The 16,845-nt window shown below is 34.8% G+C and overlaps 1 protein-coding gene across 4 annotated transcripts in view; it reads right to left on the bottom strand.

Annotated features, from left to right (window-relative positions):
- The window catches only part of LOC120769223 (inactive dipeptidyl peptidase 10), a 105,571-nt gene that overhangs the window by 36,094 nt on the left and 52,632 nt on the right, over window positions 1-16,845 (bottom strand). For all 4 annotated transcript variants that reach the window (XR_005704834.1, XR_005704832.1, XR_005704833.1 and 1 more), the window contains one exon: window positions 14,543-15,338. Coding sequence is in view for 1 of the 4 variants with exons in the window: in XM_040096119.1 (XP_039952053.1) it covers window positions 14,543-14,572 (30 nt within the window). In the remaining 3 variants the exon portion in view is untranslated. The remainder of the gene's footprint in view (window positions 1-14,542; window positions 15,339-16,845) is intronic.

Below are 16,845 nucleotides of genomic sequence, written 5' to 3'. Positions count from 1 at the left end.
TACAAAGATTTAAGGCTTGTAAGTCATTTGAGATGCGTCTCGACTATTTTGGCAGTGTTATCGATAGCAAAGTGATAAATATGTATAAAATTTACTGAATAATTGAAATGACCGCTATAAACTTTTCAAAAACTAATATATAAAATAACTATTGTAAGTCCCACATATCGATAAAATTTAACCTTAAATAAAAAGTTATCGATTTTGAAGTTTGTTTCTTTCATTTTCGTTACGAAACTTAAAGTTCAGGATTTAAAAATAGTTTTTTTTTATATTTGTATATTCTGATTTATTACTAGATAATGTGAATTGAGTTAATTAAGTTAATCTCTCATAATACTGACTCTTAATTACATAGAACTACACTGTGAACTATAATATTAGAATTAGCTTTAAATTAATTTAAAATTTAATAAACCACATCTTAATTGACGTTTTAGCTAATAGTTACTATTTTAGGGATTTTTAAAAATATTAAATATATTAAGAGCTATCGATAATATATCGATACAATTTTTCCGATAAATTTCTATTTTTCTGTTCATGAAATAAAATTTGTATTTATTGTATATATTTCGTGAGTGGTTGGTTATCGATAACATATCGATACATTTTTCGATAAGTTTCGATTTATTTGGGCACATTTAATTTTTAAAAATTTAATCGAAAACATTATAAAAAGCTTTGTTACTGCTCATAATCGAATAATTATAACTGCATCATATTTTTCAATAAATGCATAAAAGTTACTACGTTTGAAATAATCTTTTAAAAAATATAAAAACCCTGGGGTACCATTGACGTTATTATTTTAAAACCAATTTTGCAATTTTCCAACATTTTTCTATTATCGTAGAATAAAATGATTTGTCGTATTAATTTCATACAGATTTCATAAATACAAACATTGATCAATTAAAAAAATAAACGCAAACACAAATCATGATATGTTACGAAAAGTCGATACGATATATATTATATTCTAAATTAACAAAAATAACAATGTTATAATTATCAATGTTTCCAATTGTTATCGGAAAAATATAGATAGTTCACTGCTATAGTGTTATCATAAATAACAAAAACTACATTCTAACAATTATCGATAATTTGTTATCGAAAAAATATCGGCTGGTCGATACTTCAGTGTTAACGTAAACAACATAATAATACAAAATTGAGCTAAAAATAACAATATTTACTGCTAAAAGAAATATCCTAAAGTTATTTATATTATCATTATCGATATAATATCGATCAGTCGCCAGAAACATCATTTAATTGCATAAGAAATTTTTAATATATTTCAAAGAGAATATAACAATATCGATTACATCTTGTCGAACAAATATCGATAATTCTATGATATATTATATCGTAAATAAAAAAATATAGATATTGGTGTAAATAACAAAAATTTACATATTATAGGTATCGATAATTTTTTATCGGAAAAATATCGATAAGTCGATACTATAGTACTATAACAATGATATAACGGTGCAAGAAACATTTTACGTTTATTTAAAAAATTGTTAAAATTTTTGCTAAAATTTTATGAAAGCGCGAAATACCGTTTGAAATTAAGGAACTAGAATTGTAGCTATTTCTTCGAAAATAAATTAAAATGTTTTAATTATAATTAAACAATGTGTTCAATAACATAAAGTCTTCATTATATAAATTGTTTACCTTTAATTTCTTAACTCAAATCAATCCGATCAAATTCAGTAAATATTTACTAAAACTCGACGTCATTTCCATTCTCTCACTCACTATCTTTATCCCCCATTGTTGCTCTCACAACTAAGTCGCGTTGAACCGCTATCGATAAAGGTCATCGAAAATCATCAATTTCACCGAATTGGCACCGAAATCCATTAACAAATGACATCCTCACACTTCAGCACACCAAAAGTGCTTGAAGCTAATTTCTATCGTCCCTCAACGCATTGTTTCACCACAGAAAGCTGGCTTTGTGCCGAGCAAGCGAACTCACGAGGCATGTGTCCGCCTCCTGGTGGAGCGCGCTGAGCAGAATTCACTTGTAATTTATTTTGTGGCTTAATTGTTTCACTTAAACCATTTATGTAACGACAACTGACACCGAACACGAGCGACAAGCACCAAGCGCCGATAAGATTACTACCACCAGCAATGCAATAACAACAACTTGAGAAGACTAAGAATACTGAGAATTGCGCAAACAAAGACAAAGAGTAGGGACACTCGTACCTCGTTAACGGTATCACTTGTTATAGCATTGCAAGCAAATACAACTCTGCACTTAAGGTCTCAACTCGCGAGATTTTTGTTGTTATGGGAATTTTCCTTTAGTTTTCCACTCGCACTGCTGTTTGCTCGCACCGGCGGCTGCGTGGGGAGCAATTCTGCGTTTTAGTTTGCAGTTTTTATGCGCATTGTCGCTAGGAGGACGGTGGGGGTGTCTAGTGGGACACTTATCATCTTGCGGCGGAAGTATCAGCTGAGCTGGCTAAAACTAACAAGTGAGCTAGGAGAAGTAAATAAAACAGTAAAGGATACTGTTGACATTACTCTTTTGTGGTTTTAGCTAACAGAAAACAAAAACCAATCAACTTACAAGTATACGTATATCTCATGAGTGGGGCAGAAGTGGTTATGGAGCGTACGAACGTTCGCAATATTGAAATGGCAGCGCGCCAAAAGTCTGGGCGTTGAGTGCTGCAATCATTTTTTAAAATTTAATAAGCTATTGCGCTGCTAACACCATTTGCAAAGGCGAATAATGGCAAATGGGTAGAATCTTTTTCGATCTATTAGGTTAGTTTAAGTTATACTGGCCAGCTATCACGACATACATAGACCATCTGGTCCTTAGTAATGCCAAATGGAGGTTTAGTTTAATATGAAGATTCATCACACAGGACTTCAACGTTTTTTGTGAACTTTAAGGGAGACTTGATGTCTACGTTTGATATTTCGTCCAGTCCTTTGAACTCCGCAGCTCCTAGATACTTGAGTCGTGGCTATCGACGCAAATATTTATTCTTTTTATGTTATTTCCTGCGTTGTTATCTCGGCTACCTCGGCTGCTTTCCTCAACTGCAATTACTTCCGCTTGGAAGATACTGCAGTCATCCGGAAGCTTGAAGGGTAGCTTGAAATTCAGCTTCGAGCAACAGATTCCGGCTGCCACTCAATAGAACATTTCGGATCCATTTGTGTAGTTGTTGTAAGTACCGCTGGTTTGTCGCAGGCTTCTGCACTAACCATTTTCCTTTAGTGTGACTTGAAACTTTATTTCCCAAATAAAGCCCGTGGTCTAATTTGTCCACCAGCCCCTCGCTTATTGAGACATGTCTGCAGGGTTTTGTAGAGAACTCACTTAATACCGCCAATCATGCAGCTTCTCTTATTTGATTTGAAATACAAAATGATTTCTCAACAAACTTAAATTGCCGTCGTCAACTTTGAGAAGCTAATTTGGCTCAGAGCTTTCTACCACAATTCAGTAAACTTTCTATAGCCGCCTTTGGAATGGTTTCTAGCGTCCCGTTATGTTCTATTTGTTTCTTGTATGAAATTTTGCTCATAGCGGTCCACCACATCAGAATACCATAAAATAAGATTGGCTTGGCTACCGACTGTGTAATGCCAATGCAAGAGGCCACGTCAAGAACTCACTACGAGCATAACTATGCACATATCCCCTATCCAACGCTCTTCATTTACGGTTTTTCCAATATCACACTGCAAGCAAATTCCGATGTCATATGCGTTAGTTCGTTCGTTTAGCTTGTCAAGTGTGTTCGGCGTCAAAGCATCGATTTGAAATGCAATGACAGTTCGCACTTGAGCTGTCATCGCTGTGGCAACCAATTGTATTCACATTGCCACGCGCTGTATCATTTACGGGCACGGCACTTTCCACTCGTGACCTTCGAACATTTTCTATGCGAAATGTTACACTTTTTTAGCATTTATTGCTATCCTAGTCAGCGTTTATGCATATTGGATCTGAATATATACGAGGGTGTATTTGTTATATGGTTTGTGCGTTCTTTTCATTTTATAAGTGTCACATTGTCATGAGGGAATATGAGCTTATGAGAATTGTGAATTGTGCGCGAAATTTTTATTTTGAAATAAAAATATACATATTTTGAAAAACGTATAGAAAGATGTCAGTTATTGTTTTTAGTCTTAGTAGGCAACATTTGATGATTCTTTCTGTCTTTCAAGCGGTATAGTAATGTTTCGTTTGAATAAATGTATATTTTGTTAAAGCAAACACTTCTATAGCAGATGGTTACTCTTTAATTGTTCCAACTCATCCAACTTAACTTAGCAAAACGTAAGTGAGGTAAGTAGGTAGGGTAGATGTTTGACTACGCACCTAATCCTTTAGTAAGCTCAATCTGAAAAAACTAAGCCTACAATATCCTCACTCAATTATGCTCTTTCTGAACCACACTGTGTTTCTGATGAAGTTAATCAGAGTTCAATCAAAAGTTGTATATATGAAACTTCAGAGACCTCGTCAAACTCTTTATCGATGTTTAATTGTAGGGTTGTGCTACTCCAACTAGTTCATCTGTTTCACAGTTACCTGGAACATCACTATGTTCTAGAATCTTTTGCAGTTTAGTAGTGATATAAGATGTTAGATTCACTAAAGAATTAAGCATTTTTTCAGTATCTGTGATGAAAGCTTAAGATACTTGGCTGATTTCAAAGTTGTTTCTTTTTCTTTATTGACGTAGCACCACTTACGCGGTTATGGCTGAGTGTGCAACAGCATTTTGATCTTTTCAGTGGGTTGTTTTTTACGTAACGGGTCCTAAACATAGCGCCAAACTTGGCGAGGGATAAAAATAGCTTAGGTATCTTAAAATATAAATATATTTATTGTTGTGAGCACTCTTTTTGTCAGAACAAGAGGGCTTTCTGTAATTGTTGTGAAATCCGCTTGGAACATATTGCAATGGTTTTGCAGGCGGTAGGTGATTCTTGTATCTTATATTGCTGAAAAGATGCCACCTTTCACTCGATAATATATTTAACACAATAATCTACAAGTTTCAAGTAAATGTTTATTTCCCTTCCCAAAAACTATTTCTGGATCCGCCTCTGCCCCTATTCCAATCTCCCCTGGAAGGAATAGAAGTATTGTGGACCGAAGTTAAATTTTAGTGGGTTTCGAAAACCCGTGCAATTGACAACTAGAAAGGAAACCCTCCGTTCATGAGCTGACTTCGCTGCTAGTTGCTTATAAAACGTAAGCTAAAGTTAGAAATGCCATAACACTCGTTGTTACAATATTCCAATGCATGATTTAAGTGTAGCGATTTTGGCTCGGAAGTCGAGAAAGGTCTCGGGCGGGCAAAAAGGTTTGAAGAAGAGGAACCGGAAGCATTACTCATTTAAAATTATTGTCTAAACTCATAAAAGCTCTTAAAATCTTTGGGAGTCACTCAAGTAGCCATTTTGAAACGTTTAACGTTTATACAAAACAAAAAGATTGGTTGTCATTTGAATTCATGCCAAGAGACGTTAAAATACCATTTTTCATATCCGAAACACTGCTTGAACGCCACAAAAAATAGTTTTTTTTTATTTGGATTGTTACTGTTGACGAAAAATAGATCCTCTGAGGCAATAGTTGTATACATAAAACATCTTATCTGAAGCCTGATCAACCAGCCAAGGCAACAGGTTTGGCAAATATCCATAACACCAAGTAATCCTCTGTGTTTATGGAATGGTGGCCAATCGACCAAAATCCAAAACGTGAAATTATCTGCTTAGCGAAGTGTTCTCTCAAAAGATCCATTGATTAATGAGATGTGTGGGAAGTGGCTAGACGATGCCAAATGTTGCCGAGATCACGAGCTTAAATTTCAGCCACCAAATAGTCGGTTATCTTGACGCGATAACGGTCGCCACTGACAGTTACGTTCTTACCGGCATAATTTTTGAAGTAATATGTACCGATGGTTCCACCGTCCTACAAACTACACGAAACTGTTATATTTTCTCGATGAAATAGCAGCTCTTGAATATCTTCAGGTTGTACTTCGTCCCAAAACGTAGCAATTTAGCTTACATACACACTGAGCTAAAATGGACCTCACCACTTAATAAAATTTGGCTTGAAAACGACGCATCTTCTTGGAACTTTTTAATAGCCCATAGAGCGAAGTGATGTCACTTGGAAAGGTCCAGCGGCTTCAGTTCTTGCACAAGCTGTATTTTGTACGCTTTCAATTTAAGATCTCGACGTGAATTACGTGAAGTCGTTTCACATCCGAGTTGCTGCGAACGGCGCTGAATTGGAGAGTCGATCTTCGTAGGTCGGTCGGTCGGTCGGTCTTCGTAATACACTTTCAGCCACAGCTACTATATTTTCTTCACTGCGTGCTGGACGTGGTCTATATCGTCGAATATTGTCTAATAATGAATGCTTGATCTCAAGATGAGTGATGGTGTTGCGATTAGTACGCTCAGTAGGCCGATTATGTAGCCCATAAGTTGAGCGAAGCGCACGAAACATATTCTTTACAGAACGTGAATTTTCGAATAAGAATAAAGTTGAACGATTTGTAAACGTTGTTCTAGTGTAAGTTTTTCATGATAAAATGTCCAACAATACTGAACAAAAATGAAATGACAGCTTTACATGATTCTGTTCAAAACAGGCTTTAAAAAAAGTACCTCTATTTGGATCACCTATTATAATTGACATAACTTAATTTAGCATAGATCAGTTATGAATTTGAGGATTAGTTTTATTGTCTCATATGACTTAACTTTAGTCTACGTGACTTGGGAAATATTTTCGCGTGTTAACATAAACAGACCTTTCCTGATTTTACTTCGCTTGAAGTTACTTTACTTAATCATAAATTAATATCTGGAATTTAGATTTAATTAAATCACATATTTCTCGCCTTTTCAGCTCATCTTAGTTAATTAAACTTAGTTTTACAGTTACCAATTGACTGAAAAATATTTAAAGTACGATCACACTTCTAATGAAAAGTTATAATAAGCCGGCGGGTAAACTGAACAAATACTTAGATAACTTCAATTAACTTTGCCAGAATGGCGCATTAATTAATGAACATTGAGTAAATAATACTTCTTTATGCTTTGCCACCTGGCGAAATTCAAATAACATTGATGTGGAAAATGAGAATGTGGAGAAATGAAGAGAATGTGGCAGCAGCAAGAGCAGCAGCTGAGAAAACTATTCACAGAACTTCTCATGAGCAGCTGAAATTGCGGTACTGGTGGCTGGCTTGGAAATACCGGGGTACTGTGCAAAGTTCACCAAAGCCATGTGTACCGACCAACACCCGCGAACACTTAATTTTATTAAAATCTTACTAATGAATGAAAAGTTGATCCTTTCAACTCGAATGTTTTGAGCCATGCCTGCCTGCCTACACGTCGTTGATGCTGGAGCGCGTGCCTGTTGGCGGCTGAGTTGAATGAATAGCGAATGTTTGCATAAAAGAAAATGCGAAAGCTAGCACAGATATTTGCAAGAAGTTTCTCAACAATTGAAATTGCTAGATGAGTAAATTTTGTTAGTTGTGTGAACGCATGCGCTTGGCTGACTGCGATACGCAGGTGGCTTATGAAGAGTAGAAGACAATAGGCGAAAAATTTTTGAAAGGATGTGGATTAAATGCATTAAGAAGGCATTTTAAATTAGTTTACGAAACATTAAGGTGAAAAAAGTTGAAAAGCAAGAAAAAAGTTAATTTCGGCTGCACCGAACCTTTTAGAAATAGAAAAGATGACAATCAAGAACTTGAGTTTGTTCGTTCAGTTTTAGCTTATACTGGTCCGAGATTATAGCGTTGTGTACATTACTTTCTTACGTAATTCTTATTAATTATAACATTATTTTTAAATAATTGTTCTCTTCTTCCTATTTCAATCTTCTTTTTCACAGCCCTCTAAAGTTAATCTTCTCTATATTATTTCCCACGATACTCTGTTTTTTTTCTTCCACCTAATTAGTCCTTAATTGCAGCACGAAATGCCACAATATTATTTCAAATTAATTCAGGCTGCAGTTGATTGAGTTCTTACGCTCGAATTGCATGTCACTTCGTGCGCAATTTTTGCACGAACTTTGCTGAAACGGCCTACTTACGGTTACTTACTATATAGGGTTACTTTTTTCTAATGAGAGTTGACGTGGCTGCTATTTTCGCTACACTTTGCAATATTTAATAGTCCTCTTTTCCTCATCATTGACTCTGAATATTAGTTAATGTTCACAGATAATTGATTTTTCCTTTTTGTGAAATTGAACTATCTTAAAAGTAGATAAATCTGCTGCACATAATTAGTTTTTATAGCTTAATTGCATATGATGATGTCTCTTCGATGAAGTTTAAAGTGCATTTTCTTTACATGTTTTGTCCATAAATGGTTTAGGATAAGCAGCTTTTATATTGATTTATTGACGAGAAGTAAAGAAGCCAAACAGTGTTGATTCCAAGCTTATGATAACAGAATTTAGTGGATCTTTTATTAAATAAATTTTGGTTAAAAAATTTAAGTAACGGTTTTTAAGGAATCTTCAAATCAATTAGGTATCTTGAAAGGTCTTTTTCGATAGTTATATCTATAAGGTTAGCCATTTCGAGGTTCCCACCTTTTCAAAGAAAAAACACAGAAACTTAAAATTCAATGGGTAACGTTTATTATCATTCTTAAGACATTCTTTTGGCATTTATTTGCTGAAGATTATCTTTTTTAAATGTTGGCCGAGGCTACGTCTTGGATGATCCATCCGTTGAGTCCGATTTCCGATGACTCTTTCGAATATTTCGACTGGTGACTTTCGAATGTCTCTTATGATGTTTTGCTCTAAGGCCTGAATCGGAGCGGCATTGTCCGCATAGACTTACACTTTACATATCCACACAGAAAAAAGTCTAACGGTGTGATATCTCATGATCTGGATGGCCAATCGACTGGCCCAAAACTTGAAATTATCTCCTCACTGAAGTTTTCTCTCAATAAATCCATCGATTGATGTGATGTGTGGGAAGTGGCGCCATCTTGATGAAATCAAATGTCAAATGATGCTTCAATTTCAGGCATCAAATAGCTGGTTATCATATCGCGATAAAGGTCGTCCTTGACGGTTACGATCTCATGTGAATTTTCGTAAAAAAGTTGAACGATTGGTAAACGTTGTTTAGGCATAAGTGTTTCTAAGATGAAATGCCAAAAAATACTGAACAGAAATAACATGGGAATAACATTGAAAAGTATCTCTGCCTGGATCACCCGTTAGAAAGATAAAATTTCACAAATTTTTTCAAAAAAGCTACAAAAGATGTATTCATATCTTCAAAAAATGTAAATAAAAATATTGTTTACTTTACAGTTGGAGCCAACAAACGGTTTACATATGTATGTATCAGCATATTTATAACATTATTGAAGAGAGTGGATCCACAAATTGGAAATGCAGAAACAATCAACTTTCGTTATTAGACGAGTTGAAGGCGTAAAGTCAACCAATCCTCCCTGAGTCCTTCATCCAATTCTGTTAATGACCATGACATCGTAAGACGAAAAAGTTAAAGAAAACATGCTTGAAAATCGTCATTTTGTTCTCAGACAGATAGCAGAGGATCTCAACATCTTTAATGGATCGACTCAACACATTGTGGTCGATATTTGGGTAAGAAGCGTGTCATTGCTAGACTCTTACCAAAACACCTTGATTTTTTGCAGAAACTAGTCGAGTAGAGGTCGTGAAAGATATACTTGGCAACGTAACTGAGCATCCTATATTCATCAAACGCATAATTACTGGCGACGTTTGTGAATATGACGTCGAAACTGTCCAAATTTCTTATGAAAGGCGTGAATCAATAAACCAAAATTTTTTGCTTATATTGTCTCGTGATGATTTGTAACAAAATATTTGAAAATGTATTTAAAAATGTTGTGAGTCCGGATCTAATATGATCAGATGGTTTACGGTGTAAAGTCCACCAGAAGTTTAAAAGTCCTTAGTCCGTAGTGAGCGAATTGAAAAATGGTGGACTAAGTGGAGATTAGGGAATGTACTGAAGGGATTGTTTCTTTCAGGGTCGTAAGCACAGATCCAAGACTCATCGCCTGTAATAATATGTTTTGTGTCATCCTGGAGGTCGGAAATTATTATTTTACGGTTGTTAATGCGACGCTGTTTTCAAAAATGTATAGTGATTTAGCAACCAAATATCGCTGTTTTTAGAGCCAAATGATCTTTCAGATTGGTTTTCACTAATCCTTCCGATATTCCAATACTGCCAGTAAGATCTCTGATTTTCAATCGTCGATTCTCAAGCATCAATTCCTTTATTTTATTGACGTGTGATTATTAGTTGATGTTGATTGCCGTTCTGTAGGAGGTTCGTGGATGGATAACAAGACAGCGAGACATCAGGATGTCGACAATTCATCCCGTTATCATGATCAGCTTAAGCTTTTATCTCAATTAGTTCAACATGTAACTAAATACCGTTAGTTGAGAAAATTATTATTACTCTCTTTGAAAAAAAAATATTTGCTAGATATATACTCAAACTTATATAATAAATTCGCTGAACAAAGTTAAATCCACTGATAAAACTTATTTTAAGCCAAAGCAACAACTAGCTAAAAACAAATTTAAAATTCTGTCGAAGTATTCAATTTGAACACAAAAGTTATGTAGACCAACTTCTAAGAAAAGAAAGAGCACAATTTTTTTCTTCAATTCCACTTTTCACACAGATTTTCTTCTCAGCAAGTTTATATTTCTCAACGCGTACTTAGTGGGGCGTTGCCGCGAATCCCGCGAGTCCGCTTACCAAACCACCAAATTTTGCTAGCAAACAAACTACTGTATATAAGTATACTATATGTATGGGCTGGTGAGCTGAATAGCATTCCAGTGAATACAATTGATTTTTTTGATTTCCTTTTATTGTCGAAAGTGTTTTGGTTTGTTTTTGTTGTCGCTGCATTGGTAATGCGTCTTTGGAACTTGTGCCGTGCGCCAAAAACTTTTCCTTCGTCGATTACGTTAAAGAGCTGAAAACTCGTCTGGTGAAAATAGGCTGTCTGATGATTCGTGAAATGCCAAACCAGACAAAGACGAAGTGGAATGAAGGGGAAACGAAAAACCGTCGCAACTTATCAAGAATCGATTTGCAGAACTTTGCGGTTATTGGTGGACATAACAGCTGGAAAATTGACAATTTCAAACGGATGGTTGTGAAAGTATTTTTGCTTTTCTCATGTCTTTAGTGAGGATCATAAAAAAATGTTATGTTTTGAAATGGGTCAGTTTCACTTATATATATTAATATTTAAATAGCTTGATGATATTTTTCTAAAGCGATTATAAAGTTTAAATTATTTTTAATGAAAATTGAAAATGAAATTGTCACCACCTATCTCTAATAAGAGTTTTTTGGAGCTTTTATCATCTGAAAAGTTCTATAATCGTTCCTATTATGGCCGAAGTTAATTGCTTTGGGTTTTGGACAATGGAGTGCTTACATGTGATTTATAATAAAATATTTAAATGGTTTAGTTTTTTTTACTATATATAAACATTTATATTCGTTGAGTTTAGTTTTCTAAAGGGGTAAAGAAGTTTTGACAAAAATATTTTACATAACATTGTATACTGATATAAGCTGACCTCAAGTGAGAGCTTTTTTAGAGCTTTCAGTAAAGACGTTTTGATGAAAGCTTCAAAATAGCTTTTTTTTTTGCTAAGGTTTGAGAACTCTCATCTATCAGAAGTATGCTTAGATTTGTAAACCACTCCCAACTGGTGTAAGGAAAGATTTTGACATGTACATTCTGTCCAATGATGCCAGTATTTATTTCTCATATATTTTATTGATTCAGTACAAAGAGTTAGTGAAAATTCTGTTGTGGAAAACTTAGTGCTAAAGTTTCTCAACACAGGACAGTTGAGAGCTAAGGTTTCAATACAGGTACTTTTATTTTCTGATATGATATAATGACCGTTTATAGTTGAAGCTCTCTAATTCCCAATCGTTCTGAAAACCCTTAAATTTAAAAAGTTTTTAGCCTTGGTATTTGACAACGACCGACTTGGCAATTTTAAATATGTTTCCAAACCAATCATAATTATATTTTCTGACTTATTGGAATTGTCGTTAATGGTTGAATCTCTCAAGCTCTCAATGGTTCTGGAGCTTATCACATTTCTGAAATTTGTAGCCTTAATAAGGGCCTACTGAAATATTAAAGAATTGGGTTTGGTAAACATATCTCCAACAAGTAAGGAAGGGCTAAGTTCGGGTGTCACCGAACATTTTATACTCTCGCATGGTAAAGTGATAATCGAGATTTCATTATCCGTCATTTACATATTTTTCAAATACCGTATTTGTGTAAAGTTTTATTCCGCTATCATCATTGGTTCCTAATGTACTATATATTATACAGAGAAGGCATCAGATGGAATTCGAAATAGCGTTATATTGGAAGAAGGCGTGGTTGTGAACCGATTTCACCCATATTTCGTACGTGTCGTCAGGGTGTTAAGAAAATATTATATACCGAATTTCATTGAAATCGGTCCAGTAGTTCCTGAGATATGGTTTTTGGTCCATAAGTGGGCGGCGCCACGCCCATTTTCAATTTTTAAAAAAAGCCTGAGTGCAGCTTCCTTTTGCCACTTCTTCCGTCAAATTTAGTGTTTCTGACGTTTTTTGTTAGTCGGTTAACGCACTTTTAGTGATTTTCAACATAACCTTTGTATGGGAGGTGGGCGTGGTTATTATCCGATTTCTTCCATTTTTGAACTGTATATGGAAATGCCTGAAGAAAACGACTCTGTAGAGTTTGGTTGACATAGCTATAGTAGTTTCCGAGATATGTACAAAAAACTTGGTAAGGGCGGGGCCACGCCCACTTTTCCAAAAAAATTGCGTCCAAATATGCCCCTCCCTAATGCGATCCTTTGTGCCAAATTTCACTTTAATATCTTTATTTATGGCTTAGTTATGACACTTTATAGGTTTTCGGTTTCCGCCATTTTGTGGGCGTGGCAGTGGGCGGATTTTTCCTATCTTCGAACTTAACCTTCTTATGGAGCCAAGGAATACGTGTACCAAGTTTCATCATGATATCTCAATTTTTACTCAAGTTACAGCTTGCACGGACGGACGGACAGACGGACGGACGGACGGACGGACAGACAGACATCCGAATTTCGACTCTACTCGTCGCCCTGATCACTTTGGTATATATAACCCTATATCTGACTCTTTTAGTTTTACGACTTACAAACAACCGTTATGTGAACAAAACTATAATACTCTCGTTAGCAACATTGTTGCGAGAGTATAAAAATCACAGCAATACCAGGGGGGTGGAAACGTTTTCCAAACCGCTCACATCCCCCAAAGAAGTAAACGTTAACTATATATGGACAGAAAAAATTAGGAAGTGGAAAATTATCAAAAGCCTTCTTGTTAGGATGAGAGAAAAAGGGTTATCAAAATCCTGAAATTTCCTTGTTAGGATGAACATACTGGCATTAATATTGACATATATTAGGGTGTTTTTTAGAAAATAACGATCGTATTCATTTTTTTCTCTCAATCAAATCATCGAAATTTCCTTTTCCTCAAATAACCTAAAAACAATTCCTAAAAATTCACCCTGGTACTTTTCCACGAAAGTCGCATTTTTTTGTATATATAGTATCGCATAAATGACAAGAGCTATAGAAAAAATGTACATAACAAACTTGTAGGAAATTTTTTTTGCTATTAAAAAAGATCCGAGGTCAAAATCGCTATCATTAATAATATACTTCTCGAGATATTCGACTTTTCAAGTAAGGCTGTATGGAATTTTCATAGATGGTAGGTAATAAAAAGGGTAACAAATAGTTTTAGTAACGACCAATGGTTTTAGAAAAATAATATCAGCATATTTTAACACCTAACAAAATCGGATATAAATTTAGAAGATGTTTTGCCACAAACTCGAGTTGGATTTTCTCATTAAACACCACTAGCAAAATAGTGATTTTTATACTTAAAGTTAATCACGATGAGGGCACAGGGACATTTTGTATCAGCAAGATCGGTCTAAAAGCGAGGTTATGGGTGAATTTGGCATTTAACTTTAAACATCATTTTCAAAAATTCAATATTCCATATTTCTTAACTCGTCATAGACACTATTTATTCTCGCTGCTTATGGACATGGAACCATATATTTTAAGATGCTTAATCGTGTGAATGACTGATGGATTGACTGACTCAATGTCAGTGGAAAGTCAATATCGCTAATGAATTAACTTAATAAATCCTGTTACTTTCTAAGCTATTCCTTAGGCATTCGATTACTAATATTTTAGATACTTAACGCAGCTTATTGTAAATGACAGAAATTCAACTAAAGATACACAACTTATTAGCAATAAAATCTTAAACTTCCATTATTTTCCATCAATATACTGTTTGAATCAAAATTAAATTTTCAGTGATTTATAATTTACCTCATCATCGTAATTATCACCTTCCGCCATGTTCGCCACGTAATGTTCGCTTACTTAAAATCAATTTTCAAAAATTTACGGAAGCACACTCTATGAACTGCAAAATTTTCCGCAGTGTGTGTTGAGTTCCGTCTCAAAAATTGCACTGCTTCGTTTCGAGAACCTGTCACGTAGCTTAGCGTCTCTTAAACTGCTTTGTGTTGTTGTGCTTTACTTTGATTTGGCTTGGTTTCTTGCTGTACACTTGCCTCGCTAAAGCAGCTTTTAGTTAAAGCTTCCGCTATGGTCATTGTATGGACATAACCGTAGTTGTATACGGTGCTTGTAATGCCGTTTTAATTATTTTATAATTATTTCTTGCTTTGCAATTCCTTTTTAAGTCCTGTGTGTAGGCTGTAAGTTGGCTTTCTCATGTCCTGTGTGCTTGTTGCTCAATATCCTTCTAGTGCTTAGTTTTAGTTATAACGTTTTGTTACTGCTGTATTATAAATAATGTTCCTTCACTGCGCTTAATTGCTGCTTTCTCGCTTATTCTTCTTATCCTCGTTATATTTCGTAATTAACCTTTTCAGCGGTTTAATAAGTATTTACGGCACTTGGAGCCCTTTTTGTTCTTCTCTGTTGTCGTAGTCTGGTTTGGTTGGTCAATATTTTCAGCGCACTCAATTATGCAACATTTCTATATGCTTTGTATAAACTCTGCATACTTTTAGGCGTCTGAATCTTTATTGCTCTTAATCTGCTGCATATTTTTTAGCGCTGTCATTATAAGTTCCCAGCGTTACTATTGCGCCAACTGCATGAAAAATATAAGAAAGTAGAATAACTCGTTAGCACTTCCATCAATTTGCGTTTCTGTGTGTATTTGCGTGTATATGTAAGCGTGAGTGTCTGTAAGTGTGACCAAGTTGTTTTAACCATTGTTGCTTTCCCTTTGTGCTTGCATACAATCCCAAATACAAATACATACATAAAGACATTATAAGTGTTGCATAGTTTTCTGCGCATCCATTTTTTGCATAAACACATACACGAATAAAGCTTGCGTGTGCATGTGTGCGTGTTCTGTGTGTGTGTAGTGAGCGTGCTGTGGTAATTAGTGCGTGCATGTAAATTTTCTCTTGTAACGGTTTATATAAATTGTTGCCGAATACATTTGTTGTTAGCTGCCATGTTATTGTTGTTGTTACATTTGTACATACACATACATACATATATAATTCGTACATAAATATGCATGCTTTGTTAGTTGGTTGGTTGTGTTTGTGTGCGGCTTACATGCGACATTAATATTTTTAGTGTGTGTTTGGTTTTGTTGTTGGTGGAATAAGTGAGTACATAATACTCTAGGGTCAGTAGGAAATACATTCAGAAAAACTTAAGGACAGGAGAGGTAGACAATTACACATAGAACTTTGAAAGCTAACGTACCCTCCTAAAAACCAAGATATATTACATAAAATAAGATAAACAAGTAAGGTAGGGTTAAGTTCGGCGGCAACCAAACATTTTATAGTCTTGTCACTTGCAAGAATCAAAGCCAAGGTAATACCTTAAGGTGTAAAATGTCAACTAGAGCATTATAATACAAGCAATTATATAATATACAGTTGGACTTCCTTAACTCGAATCATCATAATCCACACAAAAACTTCGAGTTAGTGAGACTTCCAGTTATGGAAGGAAATTTGTATGAAATTTGATTTCTAGTGCCAATTTAAGAGTGCGAGTTATGCAACACTTCATTCTCGAGTTTTGGAAGTTCAACTCTATTTTAATACATCATCTTTGTGCATTTATTCCAGCTAGTTTTAATGATTGTATTATATAAAACTGAAAAGTAGTACAAATGGTGCATCCAAATAGTATCCTGATATCTTCGAAAATACTTTTGATATAAGATAACGATTACTTCTGACACTTTCAATACTTTTAAAAATAATCACTCTCGACTTTTCATTGAAGTTACTCTAAAATCACTAACAAAATTTAAATCGAAAGAGTATGTCATGTATAAACCAAAAATTCGCCTTAATATATGACTATCTAAATTATATACCGATTTCTTGAGAAGACTCTCCTAAAGAAATCATAAGCTCTGCTACTATCTAAAGAAATTTCCAAAATACTGTATGAGTTTTTCTTTACTCAACCTAACCCAATCCAGCTATAAAACAGTAAACGAGAGATTGACGGACATCATCAACAGCTTCGAAAAGTTTCTCGATATGGGATCATAAGGCATATGGACATTTTAAGGATTTTTAAAAATAATTTATAGCACCTTCTTAATACAACTAGAC

Source organism: Bactrocera tryoni, chromosome 2, assembly GCF_016617805.1.
Source record: "Bactrocera tryoni isolate S06 chromosome 2, CSIRO_BtryS06_freeze2, whole genome shotgun sequence".
NCBI classification, from domain to species: Eukaryota; Metazoa; Arthropoda; class Insecta; order Diptera; family Tephritidae; genus Bactrocera; species Bactrocera tryoni.
The sequence above is the reverse complement of the archived record's forward strand: the minus strand, read 5'-3'. Positions and strand labels throughout refer to the sequence as shown.